Source organism: Chrysochloris asiatica, unplaced genomic scaffold, assembly GCF_000296735.1.
Source record: "Chrysochloris asiatica unplaced genomic scaffold, ChrAsi1.0 scaffold00001, whole genome shotgun sequence".
In the NCBI taxonomy this organism is placed as follows: Eukaryota; Metazoa; Chordata; class Mammalia; order Afrosoricida; family Chrysochloridae; genus Chrysochloris; species Chrysochloris asiatica.
This window is the reverse complement of record NW_006408519.1, coordinates 16,207,875-16,232,299: the sequence shown is the minus strand read 5'-3', so window position 1 is coordinate 16,232,299 and position 24,425 is coordinate 16,207,875. Positions and strand designations below refer to the sequence as shown.

The 24,425-nt window shown below is 35.7% G+C and overlaps 1 protein-coding gene across 2 annotated transcripts in view; it reads left to right on the top strand.

Moving 5' to 3' along the window:
* The window catches only part of CSMD3 (CUB and Sushi multiple domains 3), a 1,928,297-nt gene that overhangs the window by 518,431 nt on the left and 1,385,441 nt on the right, over nt 1-24,425 (top strand). For both annotated transcript variants that reach the window (XM_006830658.1, XM_006830657.1), the window contains exon 5: nt 3,837-4,044. In XM_006830658.1, the coding sequence (XP_006830721.1) occupies nt 3,837-4,044 (208 nt within the window). The remainder of the gene's footprint in view (nt 1-3,836; nt 4,045-24,425) is intronic.

Below are 24,425 nucleotides of genomic sequence, written 5' to 3'. Positions count from 1 at the left end.
GTAGGAAGAAGTACAGCCAGAGTGCCCCTGGAAGCCAAGATGACCAGATGTCATGTCTCATGCTTCAGACATATTATCAGGAGGGACCAGACTTTGGAGAAGGATAAAATGTTTGGTATAGTGAAGGGTCATAGAAAAAGAGGAAGACCCCCACCCCCCACGAGATGGATTAGCACAGTGGCAGCAATGTTGAGCTCAAATGTAGCAATGATTGTGAGAGATTGGTGCAGGACTCAATGGTACCTTAGAACAGCCCTTTATTCTCCCTGCTCTGCCACACAGAATTTTTTTCCTTTTCAGGAATGCCAGTTCCCCTGCTTTGTTCCTCCATTCCCTGTACTTGTCATCTATAAAACAAACAAACCAATCTAGTGGTCATGGATTCTATATCTACTCATGGCAATTGAGCTTCATAGGCTTGTCAATGACTTTTCTTTTGGAAGTAGATCATCTAGTTTTTCTTCCAAGGTGTCTCAGGGTAGAATTAAGCCACCAAACTTCATGCTAGTAGCCAAGTACTTAACCCTTTGTGCCACCCAGGGAAACCACCCTTTTTATCTATTTATCCTTCAGGGGTCCATTTCAGTTTCACTTCATCTAGGAAGTATTTCTGAATTCCATAACCAGGTTAAGGACTCCAAACATGGTACCTGCTAGAATTTTCCATGGGCCCTGGGTCATTTGTTTAGTGCCATGAGGACAAGGATCAAGATTACTTTTGATCTTCATTAGGGCCTGAGGGATAACATAATTCTTGCTCAATTAATATGTTTTGAGTAGATGAATAAATAAATGCATTGTAAATTTCTTAATTAATTTATAAAAATATTGTATATAATTCATGTATGTTTTGATTATTCTCAAGTAATGGTTCTATCAAGCAGCCTTCTGTAACCCCTGCCTTTGTGCATGTGGTTTGAAAGAAGATGTTGCAAAAACACTTATCATATAGGCAAACATGGTGGTTAAGATAAAGCGATGCTGATCGAATAAACATTGCTGTCATTGACAAAATATGTAGCAACTCATTTAGACCAGAGAACAAGCAATGTTGCTTAGCAGAAACAGCACAGCTCTGGGTTAAAGGGTGCTGTTGTCTTGTTCTAATGCTGCCTTTAACTTGTTCTAATTCTGTTGTAAAATGCATGTTATGGTTTAACTAATTTATCCTCCTGTAAAAAAACAAACAAACAATTTTTACAATTAAAAATATGTTAAATTCAGGCAGCATTACTATCTGAAGTTTCTAACATTCAGGTAGGACACTATGCAAAAATGTACTCAGTGTGTACTGAAGACACTGTTTACCTATTTTACAGTTAAGTCAGATACTGCTTTTATGATTGCTCAGATGTGTGCTTGGCCTCCTTATTGCCACAGGATGTCAAGCAGAACCACTGAGCAATTAACATGATAAAATAATTGGCAAGAACATTAGTTTAAGGGATGGAAGTATTGCGTTCCAGTCTTCCTATTCAATCATATGTCAGTCATGTTTCTTGGTGGCATTGACTTTCTTTCTTTTTTGGTTTCAAAACGAGGTTTCACTTGGAGTGAAGTATTCTGTGAGATTTTCCTCATTTTCTGTGAACCTAGATTATGGAAATTCAAAGAGACCATGCAGAAAAAAATGTTTTTCATGTTCTTAAGCTTTGATGACACAATAAATTGTTAGAACTATGAATGAAATATCTACATGTTGTTGTTGCTGGAAAGTGTCTTTGAGTACGTTCTGGCTTGTAGCGACCCTATATAGTGTTTCCAAGGAGTGGCTGGTGATTTTTTGCCAGTCATTTTATGGTTCAAACCAACTGTGAGGTCTAGTGTTTTATCCCACAGCACCATGTCTGTTTGAAGGTTGTATTTGTAAGAAGCTGAATTTCCAAAGACGATGAATTAAAGGGGTATGCAGATGATTAATGCAGGACTTCTGTGAGTGAGTTCTGTCTTGGGGTTGTTTTATATCCAACCAAGAGTTCCACTTGAATGGACGAAGACAAATTCTGTATGTGAGTTACACTTTGTATTAATATGCAATAGTATAATACTTTATTTCCAAAGTAGTACTCAACCTAAGTGTTGGTACTGACAAGGCAGAGAAATAATTTCTGATTAGAATAAGGATGGAGGGGGTGGTGGGGTGGAGGAAGAGCCTGGGCAAGTCTACCAGAGATTAAAGTATTGAGGGAATTGTAATTTCTGGTAAGAAAACACTTGTAAGATGTTACATTGTCTGAATAGTACATTGGGCTCATTATAATTACTAGGTCAATTAGAGAAGCTGTTGTTGAGGCATTTGTGATACAAAGTGACTATTTTGTGGTTGTTTTTATGTGCCATTGAATCAGTTCTGACTCTTAGCAACCCTATGCATGACAGAATATAACTGCCCTATAGGGTTTGCAATACTGTAATTTTTAGGGAACCAGATTGCCACATTTTTCTCCCATGGAAGAATTGGTAGTTTCAAACAACACACTGCTTTAACCATCATGCCACCATAGCTCTGAAATAGAGAAGATGTTAAGGAATTGAGGGGATACTTGATGAAACTAAATGTGTAGCATATTTAGGATAACATTTGCTGAAAGCTTGCTATCTCTCAAGAAAATGTATTTGTACTTTCAGTTTAGAAGTGTGGAATTGAATAAAGTATGGGGAAGAAAGAAACTAATACAGTTTTACACATATGATTTATTGTTAAATTTGTCCATATACCAAAGCTTTTTCCTACACTTTGTTGATCATGAAATGAAATAGAAAGATACTATTTGTCACTATTTAGTAAGAATATGGAGCTATCCATTACATCAAATAATTGGTCATTATACAAACATATATTTTTCTTAAAAGTTTGTGTGAATTGAAATAATTGTCTGAGAGACTCACAGTAACAAGATAAATCTTGAGATAACAAATTGTATAATTAAACATGTAGCCTGTTAGCTTGGATGGGTTTATACAGTATTCTTACAAGACATATATTATACCCTCAAGCCCTTTATGATATGGAGAGTTTTACCTTATAGACTCATTCTAAAAATGTTAGCTCATGTACACACTTTGCAAGTGTACATCATTGGGCAAAAATAAGCTAGAGGGCAATGTATCATTCCTACTATTGTGGTTGTAAACTGCATCATCTCTATTGGAAATTCAGAAACATAGATCTCTACATTTCTAGAAAATGTATTTATAGTACTATATATACATGCATCATATTAATAGCTAAAAGAGATATTTGCATAGTTTGTTGGAGTCAAAGGGAAATAGTATGAAGATATATTATTTCCTATATTATTTCTACCTAATTAAAATTTTCTGGGTAGGCGACATATTTGAATTAAATTTTCACATTTTTCAATAGCTTTTGACACATGACACTGACAGAAACTATCTTATGTACTTGCTTAATTAATTTTTTTCTGAAGATAAGTACATTAACTTAAACACAAATCTCTGCCATCTCAACAAACATACATAGAATGATTAAATATTTCCCATCACAGACCTTAAGAACAATGTGTCATTTGCATGACTGACTTCATCACTTAATCAATGAAAAGCGAATCTTGAATCTATTATCCTGAGATCTAATTTCAGAATTTAGGTTTCTACTCACTTTCATTTGTAATGCAATGAATTGTTATAAAATTATCAAGGTATAGTTTATATGTATTTGCAGGAATTTCTCATTGTATTCAATCTTTACTCCTTGTTTGTTATGCACTTGATATAACAGCATTTAGATTTATGGTCTTTTTTAAATGTTAAGAAAATTGTTTTAATGACATTTCTTGTAATGACATATAGCTGAACATCTTGTTTTTTAATAGCTGAAGATGCATGTGGAGGAACAATGAGAGGATCTAGTGGCATCATTTCCAGTCCTAGCTTTCCAAATGAGTACCATAACAATGCTGATTGCACTTGGACCATCGTAGCAGAGCCTGGGGACACCATTTCACTCATATTTACTGATTTCCAAATGGAAGAAAAATATGATTACTTAGAAATAGAAGGTTCTGAGCCACCCACAATATGGTAAGTAGATAGTTTCTATTTAACTACATTGATGTCATTGTCTGAGACAGAGAGGGAATAAAAATCTTCTGTTAGTACACCTTTAAATTTTAGATATTTAAAAATAATCTATGGTTACCTGAACACTATATGGAGCAGTTGTTAGAGCTGTATTATATTTTTGAGAATTAGAGTATTAATATATAAAATGCATTCTAATTTTGAAATATGGAGCAGTCTATTGGAACATCTGTATCACTCAACCAGTGAAAAGTGATCTGTACATTTATTAATATTTGTGCAAAGTTTTTAAGAGATGTGCTATTGTGATTTCTGATTGTATTACTTAGAATGGCTGTCCATACGTCTTGTTTCTTCTGAAATTAATTGAATGGTCTTAAATGTAATTCCCTATGTTTTCTATAAGCAAATCTTTTATATACCCTACTCTCGAAATCACAAAGCCAGTTTGAACTGCAAGTTTAAACTCACCAGTTGCTCCTTGGAAACCCTATATAGGGTTGCTATGAGTCCGGACTGACTCCAGGACACTTAACAACAACAACAACAATTATTGAAAGGAAAAAATCAAATGGTGTGATCTCATGGGTATGATCTGTTTCTTTATAGCAGGGGTTGTTGTTGTTGTTAAGTGCCGTCGAGTCGGTTCCGACCCATAGCGACCCTGTACAGGGTTTGCGAGGGTGTAAATCTTTACGGGAGTAGAAAGCCTCATCTTTCTCCCACAGAGCGGCTGGTAGGAGACATTTATACTATCAAAATTTGTAACATCATTTCCAGGACATACAAAATTATCAACTTAAAAATTAGCCTTCTCAAGTGGTCGGGTCCCCTCAGTGCAAACCCCCTTCCAAGACTAAGACTCAATGAGAATACACGCTCTGATTGATGACTACGCTCATCACCGATAAGGGGAAGTGAGGGAAAAACAGCAATGAAGTGGCGAGCTAAGCCCTACAATGTTCAACAGACTTCTGTGAACCCGGGTAAAGACCTGGTTGACCAGCAGTGTGGCAAGACCTGGGGACTCTTGGGCCCAGAGTCAGTGACATAGCCTCAGAGGACTAGAGTGGAGAGTGAAGCATCCAGCTGATAAGAAGAGAGGGCATGTGCAAAAGAACACCCACACTTGTAGATAATACCAACTTGTCCTGGCTTCAATACTGGATGATCAGAGCTCAACCAGAAGTAAAAAGAAGAGGAAAAAAAAAAAAAAAAGTATTCTAATACAATTTGATGAACTTGACCTATACCTATGGAAGCAGTAGCTCAAAAGAGGAAATAAATCCTTACAGCAAGAATCATTCCTACCCCCTCCACACACAGAGTAGACAGCGATGGGCAACTTGGACATTGGCTACCCAAAATGGGGGGCGGGAGGCTACAAAGGCAAGAAGTGACTGGCTTACAAGCTTTCAAGAGGGAACCTAGATCCAGTGGGCCTGGTGGAAGGTAGAATCTCCAGTGAGTAGTAGCCAATCTGTCTCTTGTGATACAACAGTGAATAATTGTTATCAGGACTGATTGTGAGGGTTGGAAATATAAAGGTAGAAGTTTTATAGCAAGGAGGGGAGTAATTGACTTTTCAGTCTAGGAGGGGAGGTCCCTAGGACCATCAAGGGAGAAGAGTGGAGAGCTGGACCCTACCCAGAGAAGCAGTGATGCCTGAAATGGAGGCAGAGATGATGACGTAGAGCAATGGAGCAGCTGGAGACTTTAGATCTGGGGGGAGGGGGGGGAGGGGGCGACTGTATGCTGAAGACCTGGGAGGTACAGGGGACAGGATTGCAGGGTATACCTTTGGTTGGTTGATGATGCATAGAGGGGATTGTAACCATGGTAATTCGCAATAAAACATTTAAGAGAAAAAAAAATTAGCCTTCTATATTTAATCAAATATTTAACAAACTCACCCTTAATTTGATGGCTGGAACTGTGGTTGCCTTGGCAGGGTCAGAACAAATGATTACTCAGGTCTTATGAGATCCGTGGGTTGGACATTCCCACCCCTGCTTTCAAGGTACAAAACATGATCTCATGAAAACTGAAGTTTTCAAAACATGCATTTTAGACCATATATTTTTTAACTTTTAATTATCACTCAGTGGCATTTAACAAGAACAACAAATTTTTAAATAAAATATTTTTACTATTCTTATCTTATTTGTATCTCAGATCCTTTCAATCAGAAATTGAGTGGGAACAGAGTGATGAGATTGATGAAGTATAGAAATGGGCAACTATTAGACTAAAAAGAGCATTTTGAGCCACATAAAGAATTTTCTAAGCTCCATGGGAATTTATTGAAATGTTTTATTGAACAATTATATGAAAAGTTTAAATGTTCAATTGATTCTTCTTGTTCGAATGTAGAGATTGATTTGAAGCAAGGCTCAATTAGCTGTGTAAAGATCCCTTAAGAGGTGATTGCAGTAATCTTAGAAAAGATTAATAAGTAAAGCTAGTGTAGTGGTATTGATAGAGGTATAGAAGAGAGCTGAACTAAGAGATATTTAAAAACTTAATAAAAATATTAATGAATGAAAAAGGAGTGGCATTTAAAATTTTTTTTTTAAAAGCTGTTTTCTAACATGTACAAATTGATAAAGGTGGTCGTAGTTTTCCCTATGCTGGCATACAGTGAAGAATGGTAAAGTTTGCAGTGGAGATGATATGAATATCAACTTTAATCTCAAATACATGAATTTTCTTGGGGACATGAACATGCAGCCATCCAACAGACAAGTTTATCTATTTTTATCTACTCACCAATATGATTCAGAAGGTCAGCATAAAGATATAACGTTTATTTAATACTAGTCAGGAGGGACTAGTCACTAGACAAGGATATGTTTGGTAAGTTGGAGGGTCAGAGAGACAGAGGAAGACCCCAATGAGATGGATTGGCAAAGCCACAGCATCAATGGGTTCAAGTGAGGCAACAATTGTAAGGTTGGCCCAGGATTGGGCAGTGTTTTGTTCTGTTGTGTATAGAGTTGCTACGAGTCAGTACCAACTCGATGGCACCTAACCACAACAAAATGGCATTTGGCATATTTGTTGTTGTTAAGTGCCATTTAGTCTGTTCCTACCTATACTGACCTGAACCGTTAGGCACCAATCATATTTCCTAGAGACGTGTTGGAATAAAAAAGGCAAGGAAGACTAGTACTGAGTCTGAGGACCAATAGCATATCAGTCTGAAAATGAGATAGCAAATTAAACTGAGGAAGAGAGATAATAGAGGAAATATGATGAAACATTGTCACAAACAAGAGTTTTAAAAAAGAAGAGTAGACAGTAGTGTGAAGTGCTGCTGAAAGAACACTAGGTAAATGTGAAAAAGGAAGGGAAAAATAGAGGACATTTTCTAGTGACTATATCAGGCTGGGATTCAGCAAAAATAGCAAGTGTTTTTGTCATCTAAATATGTACCATTTGAAAGAAGACAGAAACTCTGTTATGCTCACATTGCTTTATTGATTTTCAGTTTTTTCTCTACAATTATCAAAGCACCAAACCAGGTGCCATTGAACCAATTTCAAAATTTCAGAGTAGAACAGTGCAGTGGGTTTCAGTGACTGTGACTTTTCAAAAGTCGACCATCAGACCTTTCTTCTGAGGTTCCTGTAGGTGCATTTGAATTGCTTTGGGGTTAGTTGTGAAACACAACCATTTGCACCACTCAGGGACCATCTTGACATTTAGGCCCTCAGTACCCAAGATTATATAACTTTAGATCCTTCCATTGTAATTCCATGTCTGGGTGTACTGAACTCACCAGAATACTCATTTAAAAATTTAAAGAATTGTGTAACTATTGTTTTAGAAATTGCACCTTCTACAGTAATAATCTGTTTTAGAACATGTGCAACTAGAATGCTTCCTGGAAGGGAGTATGGTGAGACTTTGTTTCACATACTTTAAATATGTTATCTCAAAAAGGAAGAAGTGTTGGTTACGTAGAGGGTCAGAGAAAAAGAGGAATACTTTTAACAAGACAGATTGATAAACTCAATGACACCACGAACTCTCTAGCATAGCAATGGTTGTGAGGATGGTGCAGGACCAGGCACGTTTTGTTTTTGTTTTGTTTTTTTTATTTAATTTTTTATTTTTTTACATTTTGTTTTGTTGTTTGTACAGTGGCTATAATTTAGCACCCACTTGAAAACAGCTAACAATAACAATACAGTAATACATATTTGTATTATAACATGGAAATGATAATGGCATGAATTATCTGATAATTATAATATGTTTAGATATACAAGTGATATTAAATGTCACATGAAGGAATTTGGAAGACATTGTTGGTAGTTCCAGTTTTTTATTAACATTGAACTATAGACTTCAAATCTAATTTCATATTTTCTTTGGATCATAACTCAACAACTCTTCACTTATTGCTATGGTTAGGTTCCAAGGTCCATTTCAATATACAAAATCAGTATATGCAACAGTCAGGGCTGCACCAAGCCCTTGGTGCTATTCCTGCACCTTGGTTGCTCATAACCTGTCTAGAACTTCTTATGTGTCTTAGGATTCATGAAATCAGACAGGTCCCCCTTCACCATTAATCCTTACCCACCACTGAAAAGCCTGTAGGGGTTGAAGGTGATGGTGGATGTAGTTAGGTGTTGCCTGTCATCTGCTGCCTAGAACTACCTAACCTAGGTTGTGACCCCATTCATCCTCTGTACTGGAGACATCATGGAGTCTTAGTAATAATTTGAATGAGTTTTTACCACTATGAGTAGCCAGAACAGTGTAGCTTGTCCAATCATACACTCAGATCCATAAATCCCTCCTCTCTTCCTATTCTTAAATGACACTGGGTAACTGTACATTTTCCCTTTTCCTCAGAAGGAAAAGCAACTAATAATTTCACCGTTTTACTGTCTATAAATTAGTGGATGTTGTTGGTAGGTACCGATGAGTCGGTTTTGACTCATTGCATACCTGCCTAGTCTTCCACCATTCTCACAATCTTTCCCATATATGAAGCATTCTAGTTGTATTTCTTCCAACACCAATATGTTTGTTCTTCTGGCAGTTTATGTTATAAAAAACATTCTTTAACAACGCCATAACTCAATGGCATCAACTCTTCTTGGGTCAGTGTTGAATCCTTTCACCATGCTTATTCAATCTGTATGCTGGGAAAATAATCTGTGAATCTGAAATATATGAAGAAGAACATGTCATGACAATTTGAGGCTGATTCATTAACAGCCTGCAATATGCAGGTACAAAACCTTGCTTGCTGAAAGCAAAAAGGATTTGAAGATTTCACTGATGAAGATCAAAGACAAGAGTCTTCAGTATGGATTGCACCTGAATGTAAAAAAAAAGAAAAATCCTCACAACTGGACTACTAAACAGTGTCACAATTAATGGAGAAAAGATTGAAGTTATCAAGGAGTACATTTTACTTGGATCCATAATCAACACTCATGGAAGCAGCTATCAAGATTTAATTTATTGTACTGGGCAATTCTGTTGTAAAACATCTCTTTGAAGTGTTAGAAAAATGATTTGTAGGCTTGTAAAAATCCTGGTCATATGATAAATCAAGGCTGGGTCATATGACACTTTTTAAAGAAGATTTATGCAAATATATGTTGTTGTTTTTAGGTGCCATCAAGTCAGTACTGACTCATAGTGACCTTATGCACAGCAAAATGAAACACTGCCCGATCCTGGGCCAACCTCACTATTGTTGCCACGCATGAGTCCATCGATGGTGCCACTTGGCCAATCCATCTCATTGGGGGTCTTCCTCCTTTTCTCTGACCCTCCACCTTACCAAACATGATATCCTTCTCTATCGACTGGTCCCTCCTGACAATATGTCTGAGGTATGAGAGATGAAGTTTGGCCATCCTGGCCTCTAAGGAGCACTCTGGCTGCACTTCTTCCAAAACAGATCTATTGGTTCTTTTGGCAGCCCATGGCATTTTCAATATTCTCTTCTAACACCGTAACTCAAATGCACCAATTCTTTTATGGTCTTTCTTATTTACTGTCCAACTTTTGCATGCATATGAGGTTATAGAAAGTACTGTGGCTTGGGTCAGGCACACCTTAGTCCTCAAGCTGACAACTTTGCTCTTCAACACTTTAAAAACGTCTTGTGCAGCAGATTTGCCTAATGCAATATGTCGTTTGATCTCTTGACTGCTGCTTCCATGACTGTTGATAGTTGATCCAAGAATAATGAATTTCCTGACAATTTCGATCTTTTCTTTGTTGATAAGAATGTTGTTTATTAGTCCAGCAGTGAGGATTTTTGTTTTCTTACATTGAGATGTAATTCATACTGAAGGCTGTGCTCTTTGATCTTTTTCAGTAAATGTTTTATGTCCTCTTCACTTTCAGCAAGCAAGGTTGTATCATCTGCATATCACAGGTTGTTAATGAGTCTTCCTCCAATCCTGATGCTACATTTTTCTTCATATAAACCAGCTTCTCGGATTATTTGTTCAGCATACAGGTTGAATAAGTATGGTGTGACAAACTTGTCACACACCTTTCTTAATTTGAAACCATTCAGTGTTCCCTTGTTCTGTTCGAACAACTGGCTCTTGGTCCAGGTACAGATTCCTCATGAGCACAATTAAGTGTTCTGGAGTACTCATAACCTACTAGAAATATAACATAGTCTATATGTACTCAAATATAACATAGTCTATATATACTCAGATATATAGACTATGTTATATTTATAGTAGGTTAATCTAAAGATACAGAGTGGCAGTAAGTTATTAATATTGTATATAGATAATCACATATATAACCTTAAAAATCACACATAAAATAGCCTACCATTTAAATTGTATTTATTAAAATGATCTATGATAAACTAAAATGAAAGTTTTAAATTTCAATCTGGCATTCTAGTCCCTTTATATACTTTAATGTTCTGTTTAAAGATCTCATTGTCAAAATAATAGGGTTTTTCTTTTGTTTTTCAGGTGATATTATATTACTTCTTTCTGTCATTCTCCAATTACCACAAAATTCATATAACATTTTCACTATGCAACAGAATTCAAAAGAGAAAGTTAAACTGAGGAAATATTCTTTTATTATGTTCCTTTGACTTCATGGCCCTCACTGAAAACTTAGCATTGAGCGAAGTGGTGTATGTGTTAAAAGAGCCTCCTTATTGAGGTTACTTAGAGACAAAGGCACTAATGAATTTATGTGACTAACCAAACAAGCTCCACATATTACTTGAAGGGGCAAACAAGACCATGAAAATCTATACTTACTAGGTTACTGACCAAAGGAATTTCTTATCTGAAGATGATCAGAGGTATCCTTTATTGTCTTCTCTTCTCTTGTAAAAATAACCTGTAGAACCAGTCTAGCACGATCATTGACCATTTTGGATGAACATTGGATTGAGACCCTTACCTCATTTTTAATCAATGACTCTCAAACAAGATATTGCCAATGTGATAGCTATAATGTGTGTCAACTTGGCTGTGCTGTCATTCTTAGTGGTTTGGCAGTTATGACGTAGTCATCTCATATTGTTGTTGTTGTGTGCCGTGGAGTCAGTTCCGACCCATAGCGACCCAGTACAGGGTTTCCAAGGCTGTAATTATTTACGGGAGCAGAAAGCCTCATCTTTCTCCTGCGGAACAACTGGTAGTTTCGAACTGCTGACCTTGCGGTTGGTAGCCCGATTCGTAACCACTACATGCAATGAGCAGGCAATCAACTGAAAGGGAGTTTCCTCAGAGATGTGGCCTGTTTCCAATTATTTGGATACTCTGGCAGAGCTCTGTTGCTTTGGCTGGCTCATATTCCTGCATCTGGCTTGTAATCTGACTTCTGTTTTTTTGGAGTTGAGCCAGGAGCCTGCCACCTTGCCTTTCAATTCTGAGAATCTTTAGCCTCTGCATGCTATGAGCCAATAGTCTGCCATCTTATCTGCTAGACTTGGATTTATTTGCCTCAGTAACCAGCAGCCTGCTGTCTGATGTGTGTATTACCTGCAGAGCTTGGATTTGTCTTCTTCTGCAGCTGTGTGAGACATGAGAAGGCTCCAGCCTTATAACTGACCCAGGGACATGGGACTTGTTGGTGTCTACAACCATGTATGTCATTTCTTTGAGATATATATATATATATATATATAAATGGGATTAGTCCAAAGAAGATATATATATATACATATAAATGGGATTAGTCCAAAGAAGAAATGATTGAAGTTGAATAATGTTTAAAGGTTTTGACTGGACTCCTGGTGTGATGGTGTAGGATTAGCACTGGACTGCAAACCATAAGGTCAGTGATTCAAACCCATCAGCTTCTTCTCAGAAATGCTATATAGAATCGCTATGAGTTGGAACTGACTTGACAGCACTTAATAACAACAACAACAAAACTTTTGGTTCCTGGAGAGCCCAACTTAATATATCCACAAAACTACCAAAGAGACTTGAAACCATCAAGCAGTAGGAATCTAAGTTTTATCTTGTGAATACTACTTTCCTTGCAATGATTTATGTGACTTTCTCTCCTTTTAAAAAAATTGCCCCACTGTATTGTTATTGTGAATTAGATCTTTGTTGTAGTTTTGCAACAGTTTGTGTTTTGTGTGCCTGACCTGTGGATCTTGCCATCTGTTGTTGTTGTTAAGTGCCATTGAGTCAGTTGTGACTCATAGCAACCCTGATAGTGTTTCTGAGGAGTGACTGGTGAGTTTGAACTGTTGACCTTGCAGTTCAAACTGACCTTGTAGTCCAGTGCTTTATCCTACAGTGCCACACCAGTTAACCCCTAACTACTATAATACTGTTTTTTCACTGGAACTCAAAAAGTGAGGCAAAATGTACCCTGTGTTTGTTTTTGTCAATACAAGTAAATGCCACCCAACAATTGTGCTGTACAAACCATATTAACAGTCAATGATTCCTTGAAAGCTGAATATGCTAATCCAGTAAACTCTTTTTCATTGCAAAACAATCAGTAGTAGTTCTTCATGATCCAAAAGGACTGCACTAGATCCACTCAATGATTATTGGATGATAGGAATTTATGATGTCCAATGACTGCCAACTGCAGTGAATGAGAGCTGTAGTGAAATGAAAAATACTGGACGATGAAGAAACTTGGGATCTAGTTTTAGCTTTTGATTCTTTGCTGATGAGTGGCAATTGATTAGATAAATTATGTTACCTCCCTAGATCAGTTTCCCCAGGTGTAATATTCAGGGTTTTTCTTAATTCTAATATTATATGGTGGAGTTGTGGTTTGGCACTGTGGTTTAATGCATTGGACTGCAAAGTCAGTTTAAATCACAAGGTTGGTGGTTCAAGCTCACTAGCTGCTCCTTGGAAACCCTATACAGGGTTGCTATGAGTCAATAGCACTTCCCAACAACACCAATATTTTATGGCATGATTGTACTCGGGTGCTATAGTGAAGGTAAGGAGACTGACATAACATGATAATTAATGCCTAAAGGAAGAGTTGGATTAGATTTATAACTTTATTTATTTCTTACTGGAATCCCTTTCATTCAATGCTAATTTAACAAAAACTTTGGAGCCTGTTAAATGCCAAGCATTATTCTAAAGTGTTTCTAATGCATCAGTGACTATAGATACAAAGAATCTTCCTATAGAATTTACACTCTACAAGAGAGAGACAGACACTAAGCGATAATAAGCATAAACAATAGAGATTGCACACTGTGTGTAGTGAGTGATAATAAAGAAAGATGGAGTAGGGTACGAGAGTTCAGGAGAGCAGGAGTAGAGTGATAGAGTGTAAGACAAGAAATTGAAAATCTACAATTGGAATAAAGTATTGAAAATAGTAATATAGTTAATCAAGTAGATACAAGCATTCCTGGCAGAAACACCTTCTTGAGCACAATTAACGCAGAGCTCTAAAGAAATAGCAAGAAGAATTGTGGCTGCAAATGAATGAGCATGAATGATAGAAGAGAAAGATGGAAAATTAATGAAGTCATGGATGATGTACATCCTCAAGAGCCATCTTTACCATTTACTTCAAATGAAATTGTTAGAGTAATTGGGAAAAAAGAGATGGAGATTGTGGTTTAACATCAAGAACAGGTTCATTCAAGACAAACCTGGGAAGGGCTTGCTGACCAGGGCCAGAAGCATCCTCCTGCACATGCTGAGGGGTTTTATGAGGGTCTTGGCAGGGTGTGGCTTAGAATGGGCTAGCTATGGAGGAAATGGGCTTTTGTGAGGTCTTGCCTGGGGATAGAATTTAGAAGGGGCTAAATGGAGGGAACAGAAAATGGAAACTTAAGGAAAATAGACATTTAAGAGAGTCATGGAGGTTGGTCTCAAAATAGCTGCACTCAGGTACCCTAAGAAATTATTAGTCTTTGTAGGTTAATGATCTTGGTAGTAACATAATGGATTTATCTTTTAAAATGTTCACTATGCCTACAGTGTGGGAAACAAACAATATGACAGAAAGAAGATCATTTGTAATAATACAATGGACACATTATAGTAGGATTAGATTGTCATCAGTGTGTATGATGAAAAGTTGACAGAATTTCCTCATTAATGAGACGTGAAGTATTAGAAGTTGTTATTGTTGTTGTTGATATGCATTATGGATTCCATTCCAACTCATAGTGACTCTGTATAGAATTTCCAAGGAGTGGCTAGTGAGTTTGAACCACTGACTTTGTAGTTCAAACCAATCTTGTAGTCTAGTGTTTTATACCATAGTGCCACAGAAGTGCTCCAAAAAAGCCTACAGCACCCGGTATTCCCAGGTGGTCTCCCTTCCAAATACTAATGAGGCCTGACCCTGCTTAGCTTGAGATCAGATGAGATTGGGTGCATTCAGGGCCATAGATATTAGAAGTAGGTGTAAGCAATAATAAAGGAATTGTAAAATTTTAAAGGAAAAGTAAAGAATCTTGGGGTATTCCAACATTAATGAGTCAGAAAACTTTAGCTGCACCATTATAGAAGATTGATAAGGAGAGCTGGTTATATAAGAAGAAACCCAAAAGAGTGGTTTTCCAGAAGGCAAATGAAAAAATTATCAGAGATGACTGTTCATTATGTTAAACTAAGATGATGATAGACTAAGTAAGATGCTCAATATTAATCATTGAATGTAGGAACATTATGTGAATGTTGTTGTTTTTAAGTGCCATCAAGTTAGTTCTGACGCATAGCGACCCTGTATTGGGTTTCCGAGAAGCAACTTGTGATCTTGAACTGCCGGCCTTGCAGTTCAAACTGACCTTGCAGTCCAGCACATTAACCCACAACATCATACCAAGACTTCATTTCATCAATGGCAACTGCTATAAAAGAAATTTTGAGAATGATTGGTGTTTCAAAGAGCATTTAGGAGAAGGGACACTAGAGACTGCTGCTGTTGTTGGTAAGTGCCACTGGATCAGCTCCGAATCATAATGCCCTTGTAGAGGGTTTCGGAGGAGTTGCTGGTGGGTTTGAACCACTGACCTTGCAGTTAGCAGTCCACAGCTTATCCTACAGCACCATGCCAGGACTTTTAGTATAAATAAATCTAATAGGAACTTCAACAAAAGTGAACAAAGAATTCATGCAATGAGGAAGCAAAACCAAGAGACATTTAATTTTTTAGAAATTGGGTGAAGTAAACTCATGTGTTTATATTCATGAATGAAACGTTGGATAGTGGGGAGAATTATTAGAGCAATGTGAAGATAGTGAGAGTAATCACACCTTATTAAAAATCTGTCAAAGGAAGGAGGGTAAAATGGCAATAACTAGAAATTGAGGGCTAAAAAAAACCGACAAAGATTAACAGATCCTTTGGGGAATTACTCCATGCCAAAATTATTGTTGTTTTTGTTAGTAAGTGCTGTCAAAATGGTTCTGACTCATAGCGACCAATCATAGAGTTCCTAAGCAGTGGCTGGTGGATTTGAACTGCTGACCTTACAGTTCAAATTGACTTTGTCAATACATTATCCCACAGTGCCACACCAGGATGAGGAGTTTATTAAAAATTTGGAAGCTATGCATATGGAAAAAAAAAAAAAAGACCAAAGACTGCCTGTCAAATATTAGAATCCAAAGGAATAAGTTCAATAGAGTAGGGGATGAAGGATTTTATAATTGTGATTTTTTTTTTTTTTTTTTCAGATTGGATAACAGTAAACATGTAAATAGAAGTATGTCAGAAAGACATTTTAATATGCTTGGATAAAAGGGAAAATACAGAATTACATTTACAAGGTGTAATGTTGAGGGTTAATTCAAAAAGGATTTCTACAAGAAAATATTTCATAAGAAGCTGGAAATGAGTGAGTTAAGTATGAAAAAAAGTTTGAGGTAGGGCATGAGCATTTTTAAATCATTAAAGATGATTAATAAAAGTTATCAAGACCAGAATGTAAATAAAAGCATTAGCACTTGGACAATGTAGCCAATGTATCATAGGAAAATACATTAAGGTTATTTTTATTCAAATTAAGAATGCAAGAAAATTTGGGGGCTATTTTTGTTGAATTTATCTTCATTGTTTATACTGATTAAACTATTAGTATAATGCTAAACATTTAAAGTGTCACATTTAGTCAGAAATTTCCTTTATGGATTGGCTCCTATTTAAAGTGTTTCTTCATTTGTCCTCTTTATTCTACTCTTTCTCAACTTACTCAAGTGTCAAGCCAACAATTTTCTTGACTCTCTTCTGCATCACTGAGTTCTTGCTCTTTGATCACTCTTCTACCTGCTTTGACTTGGGTTGTCCCACTATCTCTTTGGCACTGTCTCTTCTAAAATGACCAATGACTTTCTAGTATCTTTTGCAATACTGATGGTCAGTATCATTTAGCATAATTGTTCACTTCCGCTTTTCCAGAGTATTCTTTCATCTTGGCCGCTGTTTTTGTTAAGCATCTTCAAGTCAGTTTCAACTCATAGAAACCCTGTGTAAGGTTTCTGAGGAATGGCTGGTGGGATGAACTGCCAACTTTGTGGTTAGTAGTAATTTCTTCCACCTTTACTAGTATCCATTGTGTCAGAGTCTTTTGAGTAGCTTCCTGCCACACCCTTTTACCTTTATTGTAGTTTGACTTCCACTAGGCTTTGGAGTTCTGATGTGACACTGAAGACTAAGCACTGGACTGCTAGCCACAAGGTCAGGAATTCAAAACCAATAGCTGCTCATCACTATAGCACTATCAGTCTGAACTTACTTGATGGTACTAACAACTGCAGGCTTTTGCTGTCCTCTTCTATTTTTATTCATGATGCCTACAAATTTGCATACATTTCTATAGCTTCCACTATCCTATGAGGTTGCAAATGTTCTTATGTTACTAATTATCAGTTTTCTTTTGTTGTTATATATGCACATATTTTATTTAAGTAGTGTTATTGTTGTTAAGTGCCTTCAAGCTGGTTAGAATTTATATAGGGTTTCCAAGGAGTGGCTGGGGAGTTTGAACCACAGATCTTGCTATTCAAACTGACCTTATAGTTGAGTGCTTATCCTACAGTGCCACACCAGGACTTTTAAAAAGACTTTGTATCTCAATTTACATATATTGCCTACCACTGTACATTTCAGATCTTAGGTAGTTAATATAAGTTTGTGAAATGAATAAAATGGCTTTTGTTGTATATGAAAGGAATGATATCAGTTTATCATGTGCTTTCATCTCTTTTCCCCAGTGATTATATTTGATTTAACTGAAACTGTCTGCATTAGTTTGGATTAAGTTCTGCTGTAAGTAAAGGAAAGTTGAAATACTAACAAAAACACTCAAGAAACTTGAAAAAACCCAAAACAGAATAAAAATCTTGTTTGTTTTAGTATGATATTTTGGAGGTAGATGTATAGGTGTACTGAGATGTTGTGAGAACTCATCACAACATATTTTTATACAACATGTTTTTATGTAATTGTTCTACTTGTTGATATTTTTTCCCCCATGTCCAAGTTCTGACCATTAAATGTACATTCCAGGCAATAAAAAAAAAAAGGAAAGGGGAAAGGAAGGACAAAGACTCATTTATTAGCTATCTCTAAAAAAGTTCATGTTGCTTCCGACATCTTCTACTACATCAATTCCGCTTGTATCCAAACTTTTGTTGCCTGGTCTTCTGACTGTAAGAGTCACAGGAAGATATTACATGCTATCTGGTTGACATTGCTCTACTAGAATGCTACTATTATGAAAGAAAAGGAGAAGAGACATATAATAGTAGTTTCCACCACACTGGTGTTACCTACTCAGGGAAGATATATATTGATTGTTGATATTGTTGTTAAGTTCTATTGAGTGGATTCAGCATTATTGATCACTTCCTCTTTTCCAGAATATTTTTTCCTCTTGGTTATTGGTATTAAGCAAAGTCAAGTCAGTTCTGACTAATAGGGACCCTGTATAGGATTGCTGAGCAGCAGCTGCTGGGTTTGAACTGCAGACTTGGTGGTATGCAGTCCAATGCTTATCCTATTATGCCACACTATTTTCAATGTATGTGCATACTATTATGTATGTGTTTATATGTGTGTGTATGTTAGTATGCATAGTTACAGCTACATATAAGGATTTATAAAACAAACATTTGCTACTGAGTCTACTCTGATTCATGATAACCTCATATATGTCAGAGCAGAACTGTGCTCCATAGGGTTTCTAATGGCTGACTTTTGGGAAGTAGTTTGACATACCTTTTTTCATAGGATCTTTTAGCCTAGCACATTTAAAATTGCACTACCCAGGAACTCCTATAATGTAATAGTTTCAGACTGAGCTGCGTTTATCAAATAAATGGTATTCTTACTACATCAGAAGTACAAACATAGTGGAATAGCACCTATATAAATGCATTGATTTACATTCTATAGGTGTGAATTCAAGAAATCTGGTATCAAGGTAGTCTCAATGTATAGGAAAGTTGAACTAATGATACATAAATTAGAGCAATAGTTGGTTACATTAATATTGTAACTTACAATTCTATGAACATCGTTCAAGAATTGAAATATTTCTTACCACTTAAAAAGTTGGAGGAGTAATTAGCAGAATCTATCACACTAATCAAGCTAAGTATGTATACCACATATGTATTATATATGCATGTAATGATTGGCTCAAAGATTGTACTAATGGATTAGAAAAATGCTCTAATTAAATAGGACACATTACTCAGAGGAGACTGGCCATAATCTTCCCTGTGTAAAGATAAATATTACAGACACTAACCTTATCAAACAGGTACTCCTGTTTACAACCTTGCTGTTCTGATAATTACTGGGCTAAAAAATGCAATAAATCCATGGTTCTGAAAATTACTGGCAATCTAGGGTGGTAAATTAACTTGATAAGCATCTATTAAAATTCCATCATTTTGTACTACTCCTCTTCACTATGGAGATTTATCTTTAGAATAACTAAATAGGGGCCTAATAAAATAATCAGAAAATAGAGCCAAGACAGATTTTAAGGATCCTGCTGCCAAGTTTTCCCTTTTAGGAGGAGAGAAAACATTAGGCTCAATTTTTAAATTGAAAATTCAAAATAAGAATTGAGATCTTAATACTTACTCCAGTATACTTTTAAATAAAATTTGCTTATTATTAGATTACATAAAATTATGTCTTACTTAAGATGAATATAATGAACTTCCTGTTTCAGTTATAATGTTCAATGAATGGAAACATTGACATATAAATATCATAATATAGTTTTTTAAAATATATAGTGTGAAGTTGTTAACATAGTTTGTTTATGCTAAAATCTAATTTTGCTCAGCAATGTTAGAATGTCTCCTAGGATTCTGAGACTACTCCCACACAGGTAATCTATACTTTGTAAATCACATTTATATTATTCTTTTCTGCTCTAAGAAAATTAATTTAACTATATAATGAGAACAAATAATAATGTGTATAATGCTAATAATCCATTTTTTAAAAAGTTAAATATTGGATGAAAGCTCAATTGTCACAGACATCCTGTAAATACCAAAATTTTAGAATATTTCTAATCAGGTCAATTTCATTTACCTGCAAAATATTTTATTTCCTATTTTTTATAGGAACAAAATATAGTTAGGAAGTACTCATCTCTTCTTTGTAATAAACCAATTAAGAATGCATTGTTGTTGTTAGGTGCCATCCAATTCCTATCAACTGATAGCAGCCCTATGCACAACAGAACGAAACTCTGCTCGTACTGCACCAACCTCACAATCGTAGCTACATTTCAGCCCATTGCTGCTGTCACTGTGCCAATCCATTACATTGGTGATCTTCTTTTTTTCCAACCCTCCATTTTGCCAAGTATTATATCCTTCTCCAGTGACTGTACCCTCCTGATAATATGTCCAAAGTATGAGAAATGAAGTCTGTCTTTCATGGCTTCCAAGTAGCATTCTGACTGTGCTCCTTCCAACACAGATTGATTTGCTCTTCTCTCAGTCCATGGTTCATTTAACATTCTCCTCCAATACCATAACTCAAATGCATCAGTTCTTCTGTGGTCTTAATTATTCACATTCCAATTGCAACATGCATATGAGATTATTGAAAATCTCATGGTTTCAGTCAGGCACACCTTAGTCCTCAAACTGACATCTTTGCTCTTCAACACTTTTAAAAGGTTTTGTGCAACAGATTGACCTAATTTAATACATTGTTTAATTTCTTGACAGCTGCTTCCATGAGTGTTAATGGTTTATCTGAACAAAATTAAGTCTTTGAAAACCTGAATCTTTTCTCCATTTATCTTGGTGTTATTTATTGGTACAGTGGTGCGGATTTTTGTTTTCTTTATATTGAGTTGCAATCAATACTGAAAGCTGCATTTATTGTTCTTTATTAGTAAATATTTTAAGTCATTTTTGGCAATCAAGCTTGTATCATCTGCTTATCACAGGTTGCTAGTGAAACTTCCTCCATCTTGATTCCATGTTTTTCTTCATATAATCCATTTGTTCACCATACAGATTGAGTATGGTGAAAGAATAAAACCTGTACACGTCTTTCCTAATTTTAAACCATTCAGTGTTCCCTTGTGTTCCAACAACTGCCTCTTGATCTATGTACAGGTTCCTCATGAGCATAATTAAGTGTTCCAGAATACCTTTTCTCTGCCATGTTGTACATAGCCTATCATAAGCCACATAATTGAAAGCCTTTGTATAGTCAATGCTAGCAGTAGCAGCAGAGAGTTAGCTTTGTCTCAGAACTTATCTGCATCACTTACTTTTGAAAAACAAAACGATGAAAAGAAACTTCTGGAAGGAATTGTAAAATATATAGAAGTTTGTGAATCATCAGGACAGTGGATGTTTTCTGTTTATTCACCAATGAAAGATAAACCTAATATTTCAGACATTTATTGCTACAGAATTCCATACAAAGATATCAGAAATCTAGTATTAAAGTTTCTTGATGACATAAAGAAAACATGGAAAAATTTTTGGAAGAATTCAGGAAAACAGTACAAGAACAAAATGAAAAACGCAAAAACAAAAAAAAGCTAGCATCACTAGGTATAAAACAGCTAGAAATTCCAGAGCTTAATTATAAAATAACAAAAATAAACAATTCCGTGGAAGAACATAAAAGGAAAATAGAAACTATAGAAGAAAGAGTTAGTAATATAGAAAACAAAGCCTCTGCAATTATTCCACTTGAAGAACAAATAGAAAGAGGAAAGAAAATTAAAGAGAAAATAAAGGTTGTGTTGGGCACCATCAAGAGGAGCAATATATGCATAATGGAAATTCCAGAAGAAGTAGAAAAGAAATGAAGTCTAGAAGAAATTTTTGAAGAAATAGTGGCAGAAAGTTTCCCCGATATCCTTAAAGATGAAGAGATTTCCATCCAAGAAGCTCAATGAACCCATATAGGCTAAACCCGAAGAGAAAAACACCAAGATACATTATAATTGAAATTTTCAGAAACACAGATAAAGAAAGAATCTTGATGGCAGCATGAGACAAGCGAAATAGCACCTACTAATGTCCTCAATAGGATTCAGTGCTGATTTCCCCCCAGAAACAATGCAGGTAAGAAGGGAATGGGGTGAAAATTACAGTCTTAAAAGAAAAGAACTGTCCACCAAGAATAATATATACAGCAAAACTGTCATTCAAAAATGAGGGTGAAATTAGTACATTTCCAGATAAAGAAAAATTAAGGGAATTTCTAATGACCAGACCAGCCCTACAAGAAATATTAAAGAGTCCTCCAGAAAGAAACCTAACTAGATCAGCCAACCACTAAAAGTATTGATACATAACAACAACACATAACATACAACAACAAAATAAACTTAAAATGTGATTACAGGGAATCCAAGACACAAAATCAAAACAAGAAAGGTGTAGAAACAGACTTTTCACATGCCAAGGAGGTTAACGTGGCGTCAATAGACAACGTTGTAAATGTAGGTATTACATTTGTAAACCTCATTGTAGCTGTAAAGTATATAACTCTACTCACCAAAGTAAAGAAAAAAACAAAACTCACTAAAATAAAAGGGGAAAATCTGCTTTTAAAAACTCAGGACTTATGATAAAAAGGAACAAAGAGCCATCAACTTAATCAAGCCAAAACATTTATGACAGAATGACTGAAGTAAATTCTTCTCTATTGTAATTATAGTGTCTATAAATGGATTAAATGATCCAGTCAAGAGCCATAGTGGCAGAACAGGTTTTAAATGTGATCCATCCATATGTTGTCTATATTGACACACAGGCATCATAGATTAAAAGTCAGAGGATGGGTAAACAATACCAAGTGATCAATACCAAGTAATAAATGGGGTCTGGAGCAGCAATATTATAGACTAAAAGGATCAATTAATCAAGCAGCCTGAACCCCAAAATATATGAAGAAAACACTTAGAATTTAAAGAAGTACATCTTTAAAAATGGTTGACGATTGCAACACACTACTTGATTGATGGAACAACAAGAAAGAAAGTGGATGAAGAAACAGAAGATCTGACTAACATCAACATACAAGGACCACCACTCAATTGTATCAAAGAGACTACTTTACAGCAGAAAGTTTTAATAAATTTAAGTATTTTGAAACTATACAAAACATCTTCTGACCATAATAGAATGAAGAAAAAATTAAATACATAAAAATAAGGAAAGATAAATATATTCATGGAAACTAAATGGGCCTGTCAGTGGGTCATGGAAGAAATAAAAAGTTAAAAAACAATGTAGTATCATGAAAGTGAAAACACAGTCCCAAAACCTTACATAGTTGTGAAACATTGGCTCAGTTACATGCAAAGATACAATAATACTAAGGCATTCATTTCCATTTTTACTGTGTTGACATTTGTACTCATGGTACAAAAACATTGAGGAAAATTTCTGGGCTCTAAGCCCAAATCATTTATATTTTAAATCAAAATTTAAAATGCATACCTCTATTTTTTTCTTAAAATGCCAGTTTCACTTAAGAATGTAGTAGATGAAGAGGTATTGTTTTTATTAAGTTCTGGCCCTAGAAAACACGTCTCTTTAGATCCATGTGACAGAATGAGATGGACAGTCACTATGCTTTGATGCACACCCAAACACTTTAATTGCAGATGTGTAATTGAACCATGAGGAGCCCTAACCACTTTTTTCAGACCATTTTTGTTAGAAAGAATGGCTAACAAACAATGGCTGTTTTAATGTAAGCCTTTGGAAGACATTTTCTCAAATATACACCTGACAGTATTTATTGCCATGACAAAATGCAAGCTTTGATGCAGAAATTAAGATTATGGATAACCATGAACTTGGCAACCTTTCATCAGATAGGTGGTGACACTGGCAAATGTGAACATTTTGATATTGTTTTTGTCATATGCCAAATTTAGAAGTTCTGCATTATTTGGTAAAGCAATATTTCCCAAATGATACTGCAGTTATGCAGAGCTAAAAATCCATTCTCTGTAAGAGACACCAGTTTGTTTTAATGTAATAGTACAATATTTATTAATGTGGTTTGAGTCTTCATTTAACTAATCTTTAAGAAACTACCATATGTCACGTTTTGGTGTAATATCAAAAGACGTGTATGCACAGTTATCTGCAATGGTATTAAAATATTCCTTTTCTCTTTAACCCCAAAATATCCCCTGCAGTCTTAAAACCAAACCTCATAAGCTTAACTAGAATGTCTTCTTGAGCATTTTGCTCTTTTAAGAACTGTATGGGATCAAATTGAAAGCAGGAATTCAAAAGATTAAGTAGAATCCTAGGGGTCTGTACGTTTGTCAATGGGAGAGAGGAACGACTCAGAAAAGGAGGGTGAGAATGGCTGTACAACTCAAATAAGAATTAATGTTATTAAATGGACATATAGAAAGTGGGTGTGTGTTCACTGTA